Genomic DNA, 12210 nt, shown 5'->3' with positions numbered 1-12210 from the left:
AGACATAGTGAAGTGTAAATAATGTCAATAACTAGATGAACCATCTGTGGCTGTGAAGTGAACACTAGTGAGGTTGTGAATACTGTATAGAGTAGGCTAACCCATGTGGTTCCTGTGGATACGAACACAATTATCATAGTGACTAAATAATTTTCAGTCTTTTTCATTAATTTGGTCCTTGGGACCAAATTCCTTCTTCTTGAGGAGTTTCAAGCGCTTCAAATCCCTCATTTAAAGTCCTCACTACATTTGTTCAGGTATATTTCCGCACAGTGGATCTCGTCCAGGAGCCCATCGCCGACTCTCCCGGCCTGAGTTTCTACTTCCGCGTCAACGGTCGGCCAGTTTTCCTCAAAGGCTCCAACTGGATCCCGGCCCACGCCTTCCAGGACCAGGTCACGCCCGACGTGTGAGTCCCTCGCTAAATGTTCTTCGGTCTAAAGGCGTGACTTGACGGCGAGCCTCTGTCCCAGCTTGAAGAACCTGCTGCAGTCGGCTGTGGACGCCAACATGAACGCGCTGCGGGTCTGGGGGGGCGGAGTTTACGAACAGGACGTCTTCTACAGCATGTGTGACGAGATGGGACTGATGGTAAGTACTTTCCCGATTTAACGGAACGACTTGGTCTAGAAATGCAAGGTCTACGAATAAAGTACATGTCTTTGTACTAAAGTGCGCAGTATAGTTAAAGAACACACTGCAATTGGTGTAAGCCAGGGTGTCCAAACTTTTTGAAACCAAGAGCTATTCTTGGGTACTGATTAATGCCAAGGGCTACCAGTTTGATACACACTTAAATCAATTGCCAGAAATAGCCCATCCATCCATCCATCCATTTCTACCGCTTATTCCCTTTCGGGTTCGCGGGGAGCACTGGCGCCTATCTCAGCTACAATCGGGCGGAAGGCAGGGTACACCCTGGACAAGTCGCTACCTCATCGCAGGGCCAACACAGATAGACGGACAACATTCACACACTAGGTTAATTGGCAACTAAATTGCCAGAAATAGCCAATTTGTTCAATTTACCTTTAATAAATAAATCTCTCTATATAAAAAAATGGGTATTTCTGTCTCATTCCGTCGTACATTTTTTTCGTCTTTTACGGAAGGTTTTCTGTAGAGAATAAATGATGAAGAAAACATTTAATTGAATGGTTTAAAAGAGGAGAAAACAGGAAAAAAATGAAAATTAAATTTTGAAGCATAGTTTATCTTCAATTTCGACTCTTTAACATTCAAAATTCAACCGAAAAAATAAGGAGAAAAACGAGCTAATTCGAATCATTTTGAAAAAATTTAAAAAATAATTCAGGGAACATCATTAGTAATTTTTCGTAATTTTCGATTAATTTTATTAATTTTGATGACATGTTTTAAATAGGTTAAAATCCAATCTGCACTTTGTTAGAATATATAACAAATTGGACCAAGCTATATTTCTAACAAAGACAAATCATTATTTCTTGTAGATTTTCCAGAACAAAAATTTTAAAAGAAATTCAAAAGAGTTTGAAATAAGATTTAAATTTGATTCTACAGATTTTCTAGATTAGCCAAAATATTTTTGGGGAATTTTAATCATAAGTTTGAAGAAATATTTTACAAATATTCTTCATCGAAAAAACAGAAGCTAAAATGAAGAATTAAATTAAAATGTATTTATTATTCTTTACAGTAAAAAAAAAAAAAAATTACTTGAACATTGATTTAAATTGTCAGGAAAGAAGAGGAAGGAATTTAAAAGGTAAAAAGATATATGTGTTTAATAATCCTAAAACCATTTTTAAGGTTTTATTTTTCCTCTAAAATGGTCTTTCTGAAAGTTATAAGAAGCAAAGTAAAAGAACGTATTTAAACAAGTGAAGACCCATCCATCCATCTTCCTCCGCTTATCCGAGGTCGGGTCGCGGGGGCAGCAGCCTAAGCAGGGAAGCCCAGACTTCCCTCTCCCCAGCCACTTCGTCCAGCTCTTCCCGGGGGATCCCGAGGCGTTCCCAGGCCAGCCGGGAGACATAGTCTTCCCAACGTGTCCTGGGTCTTCCCCGTGACCTCCTACCGGTTGGGCCGGAAGGCAAAGCTCTCAATTTACCGGTCGATCTACGTTCCCATCCTCACCTACGGTCATGAGCTTTGGGTCATGACCTTAAGGACAAGATCACGGGCACAAGCGGCCGAAATGAGTTTACAGGTCTCTCCCTTCGAGATAGGGTGAGAAGCTATGTCTCTGTCAACAAGTGAAGACCAAGTCTTTCAAATATTTTCTTGGATTTTCAAATTCTATTTGAGTTTTGTCTCTCTAGAATTAAAAATGTCGAGCAAAGCAAGACCAGCTTGTGAGTAAATAAATACGATTTTAAAAAATAGAGGCAGCTCACTGGTAAGTGCTGCTATTTGAGCTATTTTTAGAACTCATTTTTAGACTCATCTGGTCCTTACGGGCGACCTGGTGCCCGCGGGCATAAGCAGTTATGTCAATATTATAATAATATGGAGGAATATGACCAGGTTGACCGTTTTTTTTTTTTTAAACATTTTTTTCACATTAAATTGTATTCATTATTTTATTTATGTATTTATTTGACAGGAACAGAACAATGAAACATATTGCTACTCATAGGTAACCAATTTTTAAAGTTCAAAACCCAAAACCAGTGAAGTTAATGCTAAATAATATCACAATACAATGATTTGCAAATCTTTTTTTAACTTATATTCAATTGAATAGACTGCAAGGACAAGATACTTAACGTTTCTTGCAAATAATCATGAACTTGGAATTGAATGGCAGCAACACATTGCAAAAAAGGTATTTTTTACCAGTGTGTTACATGGCCTTTCCTTTTAACGACACTCAATAAAGGTTTGGGAACTGAGGAGACACAAAGTTCTTTCCCATTCTTGCTTGATGTACAACTTAAGTTGTTCAATAATTTAGCCTTCACACATTTTCAATGGGAGACAGGTCTGGACTACAGGCAGGCCAGTCTAGTACCCGCACTCTTTTACTAGGCAGCCACGCTGTTGTAACACCTGGCTTATAACAATAGCAATAATAGTAATAGATTTTATTTGTAAAAAGCACTTTACATTGAGTAAACAACCTCAAAGTGCTAAAGTGTATTAAAAAAATAAATAAATAAATAAATAAAATAAAAGACTAATAACAGTTAATAGCTAGAACCAGTGTGCATATATCTAAAAAAATAAAAATAAAAAAGGCTTCATAAAAAAAGAAGGTTTTTAAGCCGTTTTTAAAAGCATTCACAGTCTGTGGTACCCACAGGTGGTCAGGGAGAGCGTTCCACAGACTGGAACCGTTGCTTTGTCCTCGGAGGTTGGAGGAGGTTAGCCTGTCCGGAGCGGAGGTGTCGTGTGGAGGGTTTGGGGGTGAGTAGTCCTTTGTGGTAGTGGGGGGGGCATTTCCGTGGAGGCACCGGTGAGTCAGTAGGGAGACGTTGTATTCAGTCCTGAGAGGAACAATGAAGGGATTTGAGAATGGCTTGGCATTGTCTTGCTGAAATAAGCAGGGGCGGCCGTGATAACGTTGCTTGGATTGCAACATATGTTGTTCCAAAACCTGTATGTACCTTTCAGCATTAATGGTGCCTTCACAGATGTGTAAGTTACCCATGCCTTGGGCACTAATGCACCCCCATACCATCACACATGCTGGCTTTTACACTTTGCGCCTAGAAAAGTCCGGATGGTTCTTTTCCTCTTTGGTCCGCTGTCCACAGTTTCAATTAAAAATAAAGCGGAAAGCAGCGATGGAGGCGACTGCTTTGGCTGCTGCCCCCGCGACCTTACCGTAGCATAAAAACTGCAGATGGCCTTAAAACGCCACAACAGTCAGGCACCATATGTAAGTACCAAAAATAAAGAATCGAAATAAAAATAAATTAAATCGGAGCAGAAACAGGAGGAAACGGGATTAAAACCCGATGCTAACCGCCCATTGAAAATACATGGGTATGGCTAGTAGCTACTATTAGCAAACAGATAGACTTACCAACTCGGCGTAATATCTTAACGTCGAGACATTCTCTACTTGCAACTCGGCCCTGATGGTCAGCACCTATAAGTTTACAATTAGTTGTAAAATGTTGGACGGTTGTTTTTACGATATGCAGGCAAACGACAACTTTAAAAACATACCGGCTTAGCTACGGCACCTGGCAGCCATCTTGGTATAGACGATCACAGCCCCTCCCTCACGAATGTTGGTGCGTGCGCACCAGCAGCAGACGGTACGGGAAAAAATGTGTCTGCGCACGGCGGCCATCTTTAAATTGGTTTTCAGCGCAGCGGTTCTTTGAAGGCTGATAAAATCAAAACCGTAGCAGTAATTAAAACTCTTTCATCAACTTTTAATCAGAAGGGTCCAATCTCTCTCCTGTGGTAGTTTGAAGCCGACACGACAAACGCGCTCAGAGGAGATAATGTTTGAAAAAAGGTGACCTGTTTTTACAATAATTTTGTTTTGAAGGGGGAATTGCAAACTTCCTGTTGATTTTTGCTGGGAGTTGTCAATAAATTCAATGTAGGTCTAAGTGAGACCTACATAGAGGTTTTTGTTTCATGTCTGTATGACATTCCTACTGGAAGTTACAGGCAGTTTTTCTTTCGAGGAGCAGTTTTGTCTGTGTTAAAGTCCTAGAGGACGCTAGAGCGCAATTTTTAATTTTGGGGTTAGGTTTTTTGATTAGATCGCCATTTTTGCCAGTCCTGATGTGTGTGTCCAGTTTGGTGAGTTTTGAAGCAAGTTAAGGGGGGCCAATACAGCTCAAAGAGGCAAAAATGACATTTTTTAGGAAACTTTTGTTTTGAAGGGGGATTTGCAAACTTCCTGTTGATTTTTGCTGAAGGATGTCAGAGTATAAAATCTAGCTCTAAGTGAGACCTACATAGAGGTTTTTGTTTCATGTCGCTACGACATTCCTACTGGAAGTTACAAGCAGTTTTGTCTGTATTTTCTTCCTAGGAGAAGTTTTGGCTGTGTTTTATTCCTAGGGGGCGCTAGAGCGCAATTTTTAATTTTGGGGTTAGGTTTTTTGATTAGATCGCCATTTTTGCCAGTCCTGATATGTGTGTCCAGTTTGGTGAGTTTTGAAGCATGTTAAGGTGGTCAAATTACAGCTCAAAGAGGCAACGGTGAGTGTTTTTACAAAACTTTTGTTTTGAAGGGGGAATTGCAAACTTCCTGTTGATTTTTGCTGAAGGATGTCAGAGTATGAAATCTAGGTCTAAGTGAGACCTACATAGAGGTTTTTTTTTATGTCTCTACGAAATTCCTACTGGAAGTTACAGGCAGTTTTGTCTGTGTTTTCTTCCTAGGGGTCGCTAGAGCGCAATTTTTAGTTTTGGGGTTAGGTTTTTTGTTATTAAATCGCAATGTTTGCCAGTCCTGATGTGTGTGTCAAATTTGGTGAGTTTTGAAGCATGTTAAGGGGGTCAAATTACAGCTCAAAACTGTGGAATAACAATAAAGAAATAATAAAACGCTAGAAATTCAATAGTCTTCGGTCCTTAAAAAGAAAGAAAAACTGTACTTTGGCGACTTTTCAGATGTTGTTTTTGCTCTTTTAGGTGTGGCAGGATTTTATGTTTGCGTGTGCAACATATCCAACCGATGAGGACTTCATCAACACCGTACGAGAAGAAGTCATCCAACAGGTGAGAAGCGCTTTTTTTTGGAGGTTTTGGTACCGGAGAGTACTTGTAACCAAATCTCTTGATACTAGTATTTTAGTACCGGTACCAAAATGTGTTTCGATACTTTCTGGTACTTTTCTAAAGGAAGGGGACCACAGAAAAAGTCATTATTGTCTTTATTTGAACAACAAATCTTAGTGTACATGAAACATATGTTTATTATTGTTATTTAGTCCTTAAATAAAATAGTGAACATACTAGACAACTTGTCTTTTAGTAGTAAGTAAACAAAGACTCCTAATTAGTCCGCAGTGACATATTGTCTCATTTATCCACCTATTATTTTGTCTACATCATGAGGGACAAACTGTAAAAAATGGATTGTTTATTTATTTTCTGTTTTAACACGTTCTGTCTACACTTCTGTTAAAACGTAATAATCACTTATTCTTCTCTTCTTTGGATACTTTACATTAGTTTTGGATGATACCACACATTTAGGTATCGATGCAATACCACGTAGTTACGGGATCATACAATAAAATATAATACCTGATAAACCAATAATAATATGGATAAAAAATACTGATATAAAGGGTAGGTGTCACCCTGTTTTCTCTTTTAACATGTTCTATCTACACTTCTGTTCAAATGTAATAATCACTTATTCTTCTTTTCTTTGGATGTTTTACATTAGTTTTGGATGATACCGCACATTTAGGTATCGATGCGATACCACGTAGTTACGGGATCATACATTGGTCAGATTCAAAGTCCTCATGTTTCCAGGGACATATTTACAGAGTTTATAAAACAGGAAGAAAGATTTTGTGACGATAAAAAAATATCGACGTCATCATAGTAGTATCGACTAGATACGCTATTGTACTTGGTATCATTACAGTGGATGTCAGGTGTAGATCCACCCATGGCGTTTGTTTACATTCTTGCTGTTAGCAGTGAGCTATTGTATCCTCCTACGGTGTGTAGTGTAGCATGTTTAGCTATTCCTCGTCCTCCAGTGATAATGGTACTTGTACGAAACGTACTTTATTCGTCGCCATTGGAGACGAGGATTAGTGATTTCGAAGTAGCTAAAAACGCAACAAAAAGCGTCTGTACTCCTTTTTCTGTCTATACACCGTGTCTGCATGTAAGTACTCAGTGTGTGTGTGCTGCCGAACATGCTCCTCTGCTCATAAGACCAGCAATATCACTACCGTCATACCTGTAAGAAAAAAAAAAATATGACAAACCCCTACTTTTCAAACAGAGTATAGTACCGTTTTTGGATCATTAGTACCGCGATACTGTACTAGTACCGATATACCAAGTAGTTACAGGATCATACATATTCAAAGTCCTCATGTGTCCAGGGACATATTTACTGAGTTTATAAAACAGGAAGAAAGATTTTGTGACGATGAAAAAATATCGACGTAATCATAGTAGTATCGACTATATACGCTATTGTACTTGGTATCATTGCAGTGGATGTCAGGTATAGATCCACCCATGCTTGCTTGCCGTTAGCAGTGAGCTATTGTATCCTCTTACGGTGTGTAGTGTAGCATGTTTAGCTATTCCTCGTCCTCCAGTGCTAATGTTACTTGTACGAAACGTACTTTATTCGTCGCCATTGGAGACGAGGATTAGTGATTTCGAAGTAGCTAAAAACGCAACAAAATGCGTCTGTACTCCTTTTTCTGTCCATACACCGTGTCTGCTTGTAAGTACTCTGTGTGTGTGTGCTGCCGAACGTGCTCCTCAGCTCATAAGACCAGCAATATCACTACCGTCATACCTGTAAGAAGAAAAAAAATATGGCAAACCACTACTTTTTCAAACAGTGTATAGTACCGTTTTTGGATCATTAGTACCGCGATACTGTACTAGTACCGATATACCAAGTAGTTACAGGATCATACATATTCAAAGTCCTCATGTGTCCAGTGACATATTTACTGAGTTTATAAAACAGGAAGAAAGGTTTTGTGACGATGAAAAAATATCGACGTAATCATAGTAGTATCGACTATATACGCTATTCTACTTGGTATCATTGCAGTGGATGTCAGGTATAGATCCACCCATGCTTGCTTGCCGTTAGCAGTGAGCTATTGTATCCTCCTACGGTGTGTAGTGTAGCATGTTTAGCTATTCCTCGTCCTCCAGTGATAATGATACTTGTACGAAACGTACTTTATTCATCGCCATTGGAGACGAGGATTAATGATTTCGAAGTAGCTAAAAAGGCAACAAAATGCGTCTGTACTCCTTTTTCTGTCAATACACCGTGTCTGCTTGTAAGTACTCTGTGTGTGTGTGCTGCCGAACATGCTCCTCCGCTCGTAAGACCAGCAATATCACTACCGTCATACCTAAAAAAATATCGACGTAATCATAGTACTATCGACTATATACACTATTCTACTTGGTATCATTGCAGTGGATGTCAGGTATAGATCCACCCATGGCGTTTGTTTACATTCAAGACTGCTTGCTTGCTGTTACCAGTGAGCTATTGTATCCTCCAGTGATAATGATACTTGTAAGAAACGTACTTTATTCGTCGCCATTGGAGACGAGGATTAGTGATTTCGAAGTAGCTAAAAACGCAACAAAATGCGTCTGTACTCCTTTTTCTGTCTATACACTGTGTCTGCTTGTAAGTACTCAGTGTGTGTGTGCTGCCGAACGTGCTCGTGAGACCAGCAATGTCACTACGTGACGACGCTCCGTCATATCTGTAAGAAAAAAAAATGGCAAACCACTACTTTTCAAACAGAGTATAGTACCGTTTTTCGTTCATTAGTAGTGAAGTGAATTATATTTATATAGCGCTTTTTCTCTAGTGACTCAAAGCGCTTGACATAGTGAGACCCAATATCTAAGTTACATTTAAACCAGTGTGGGTGGCCCTGGGAGCAGGTGGGTAAAGTGTCTTGCCCAAGGACACAACGGTAGTGACTAGGTTGGCGGACGCGGGAATCGAACCTGCAACCCTCAAGTTGCTGGCACGGCGGATCTACCAACCGAGCTAGTACCGCGATACTGTCCTCATGTGTCCAGGGACGTATTTACTGAGTTTATAAAAAAGGGACAAAGGTTTTGTGACGATAAAAAAATAGCGATGTAATCATGGTAGTATCGACTAGATACGCTATTGTACTTGGTATCATTACAGTGGACGTCAGGTGTAGATCCACCCATGGCATTTTTTTTTTACATTCAGCGGTGTTAGCTTTTGTTAGTGGTTAGCTATTGAATCCTCCTACGGTGTGTAGTGAAGCATGTTTAATATTCCTCGTCCTCCAGTGATAATGATACTTGTAAGAAACTTACTTCATTTGTCGCCATGGAGGCGAGTATTAGTGATTTAAAAGTAGCTAAAACACTGCGGACTGGAATGGAGCGGTTTGGCCACAATACCCTTGTAGGAGGAAAGGTGAGGCCTTTAATTCCAGGAACACAATGCCTACCGTAAAGCATGGTGGTGGTAGTATTATGCTCTGGGCCTGTTTTGCTGTCAATGGGGTTAATAGATTGGTTCCTTTTCTTGCATTTTTACAGAATTTCCCAAAAAACTGTCAAATCTCTTCAACTTCAGGGGGCGTCGCTCCCCCGGAGCCCCAAAAGGGCGCCTTAGAATTTTTCAACTCCTCAATTGCACCGTCCAATCCGTGACATCATGTGTTCCCAGGTGTGGCGCCTCAAGTCTCACCCGTCTGTGATCGTCTGGAGCGCCAACAACGAGAACGAAGCGGCGCTGGCGGGCGACTGGTTCCACATCCCGCCGGCGCAGAGGCCCAGGTACCTGAAGGACTACGTGACGCTCTACGTGGACAACATCAGGGCCCTCGTCAAAGAGGTAGGGGAGAAAATCCTGAATTGGAGCCTCGGGTCGGAGTGAGATGTTCGGGGGTGGGTGTGTCCCTCAGGAGGACCCCAGTCGTCCGTTCCTGGTCTCCAGTCCCACAAACGGGGTCAAGTCGGAGCAGGAGGGCTACGTCGCGGCCGACCCCTACGACGCCCACTATGGCGACACCCACTTTTACAGCTACCTCCACGACTGCTGGGACTGGTCCACCTTCCCTCGGACTCGCTTCGCCTCCGAGTACGGCTTCCAGTCCTGGCCTTCTTTCTCCACACTGCAGCCGGTAGATATCTTTCATCTTTAAATTCTCAATGAGCCTGCTCAATGTGACCCAGGACCTGTTCAAGTCCCTTTCTGGCTTTCGGAAATTTCCATTTCAAAAGAATAGGCCTGGATTTATTTGTTTTTTATAGGAAAAGCGTCATAAAATTAAAGCTGCAAGCAGCGATGGACTGGACCGACTTTTGCTGGTGTTTCCTGCCTTTACCCATTCAACATATCTTTACCTGCACATTACCTACCTTCCCTGCACATTACCTACCTTCCCTGCATCCTGGGGTCACACTGGCGCTTCTTTCTGTCACCCATACATGCTGGTGCTTCCTGCCATCACCCAGTCAACATATCTTTACCTGCACATTACCTACCTTCTCTGTATCCTGGAGTCAAACTGGTGCCTCCTTCTTTCACTCATTCAACATATCTTTACCTGCACATTACCTACCTTCCCTGCATCCTGGGGTCACACTGGTGCTTCTTTCTGTCACCCATACACGCTGGTGCTTCCTGCCATCACCCAGTCAACATATCTTTACCTGCACATTACCTACCTTCTCTGTATCCTGGAGTCAGACTGGTGCCTCCTTCTTTCACCCAGTCAACATATCTTTACCTGCACTTTACCTACCCTCTCTGTATCCTGGAGTCAAACTGGTGCCTCCTTCTTTCACCCAGTCAACATATCTTTACCTGCACATTACCTACCTTCTCTGTATCCTGGAGTCAAACTGGTGCCTCCTTCTTTCACCCAGTCAACATATCTTTACCTGCACATTACCTACCTTCTCTGTATCCTGGAGTCAAACTGGTGCCTCCTTCTTTCACCCAGTCAACATATCTTTACCTGCACTTTACCTACCTTCTCTGTATCCTGGAGTCAAACTGGTGCCTCCTTCTTTCACCCAGTCAACATATCTTTACCTGCACATTACCTACCCTCTCTGTATCCTGGAGTCAAACTGGTGCCTCCTTCTTTCACCCAGTCAACATATCTTTACCTTCACGTTACCTACCTTCTCTGTATCCTGGAGTCAAACTGGTGCCTTCTTCTTTCACCCAGTCAACATATCTTTACCTGCACATTACCTACTTTCCCTGCATCCTGGGGTCACACTGGTGCTTCTTTCTGTCACCCATACACGCTGGTGCTTCCTGCCATCACCCAGACAACATATCTTTACCTGCACATTACCTACCTTCTCTGTATCTTGGAGTCAAACTGGTGCCTCCTTCTTTTACCCAGTCAACATATCTTTACCCGCACATTACCTACCTTCTCTGCATCCTGGAGTCAAACTGATGCCTCCTTCTTTCACCCAGTCAACATATATTTACCCGCACATTACCTACCTTCTCTGCATTGTGTGGTCACACTGGTGCTTCCTGCTTTTAAGCGGCCATCTTGAGACGGCAGCAGTTCTTTGAAGGCTCGTAAAATCAAAACCAGAGCAGTTAGAAAAAGTCTTTGCGCAACTTTTAATCAGAAGGGTTCAATCTCTTTCTTGTGCGAGTTTGAAGCCGACACAACAAACGCGCTCAGAGGAGATAATGTTCGAAAAAAGGTGACAGTTTTTTACAAAACTTTTGTTTCGAAGGGGTTTTTGCAAAATTCCTGTTGATTTTTGCTGAAGGAGGTGAATTATTAAAATGCAGGTCTAAGTAAGACCTACATAGAGGTTTTGGTTTCATGTCCGTCCGACATTCCTACCGGAAGTTACAAGCAGTTTTGTCCGTGTTTTCTTCCCAAGAGCAGTTTTGTCAGTGTTTTCTTCCTAGGAGACGCTAGAGCGCAATTTTGAGTTTTTTTTTTTTTTTTTTGATTAGATGGCAATTTTCACCAGTGCTTATGTGTGTGTCCAGTTTGGTGAGTTTTGAAGCATTTTAAGGGGGTCAAATTACAGCTCAAAGAGGCAAAAATTACAGTTTTTAGGAAACTTTTGTTTTGAAGGGGTTTTTGCCAACTTCCTGTTGATTTTTGCTGAAGGATGTAAACAAATGAAATGTAGGTCTAAGCGAGACCTACATAGAGGTTTTTGTTTCATGTCTCTACGACATTCATACCGGAAGTTACGAGCAGTTTTGTCTGTGTTTTCTTCCTTGGAGCAGTTTTGTCTTTGTTTTATTCCTAGGGGGCGCTAGAGCGCAATTTTGAGTTTTGGTTTTTTATTTTATTAGATCGCAATTTTCACCAGTCCTGATGTGTGTGTCCAGTTTGGTGAGTTTTGAAGCATTTTAAGGGGGTCAAATTACAGCTCAAAGAGGCAAAAATTACAGTTTTTAGGAAACTTTTGTTTTGAAGGGGTTTTTGCCAACTTCCTGTTGATTTTTGCTGAAGGATGTAAACAAATGAAATGTAGGTCTAAGCGAGACCTACATAGAGGTTTTTGTTTCATGTCTCT

General features: G+C 41.3%; 1 protein-coding gene across 2 annotated transcripts in view; it reads left to right on the top strand.

Annotated features, from left to right (window-relative positions):
- manba (mannosidase, beta A, lysosomal) overlaps positions 1-12210 on the top strand; it is a 41347-nt gene that overhangs the window by 15253 nt on the left and 13884 nt on the right. For both annotated transcript variants that reach the window (XM_061886800.1, XM_061886799.1), the window contains exons 8-12: positions 258-409; positions 474-591; positions 5590-5676; positions 9359-9526; positions 9597-9815. In XM_061886800.1, the coding sequence (XP_061742784.1) occupies positions 258-409; positions 474-591; positions 5590-5676; positions 9359-9526; positions 9597-9815 (744 nt within the window). The remainder of the gene's footprint in view (positions 1-257; positions 410-473; positions 592-5589; positions 5677-9358; positions 9527-9596; positions 9816-12210) is intronic.

This window comes from Nerophis ophidion, linkage group LG24 (assembly GCF_033978795.1).
Source record: "Nerophis ophidion isolate RoL-2023_Sa linkage group LG24, RoL_Noph_v1.0, whole genome shotgun sequence".
NCBI classification, from domain to species: domain Eukaryota; kingdom Metazoa; phylum Chordata; class Actinopteri; order Syngnathiformes; family Syngnathidae; genus Nerophis; species Nerophis ophidion.
Note: the sequence above shows the minus strand (reverse complement) of the source record. Positions and strands in the feature narration are given on the sequence as shown.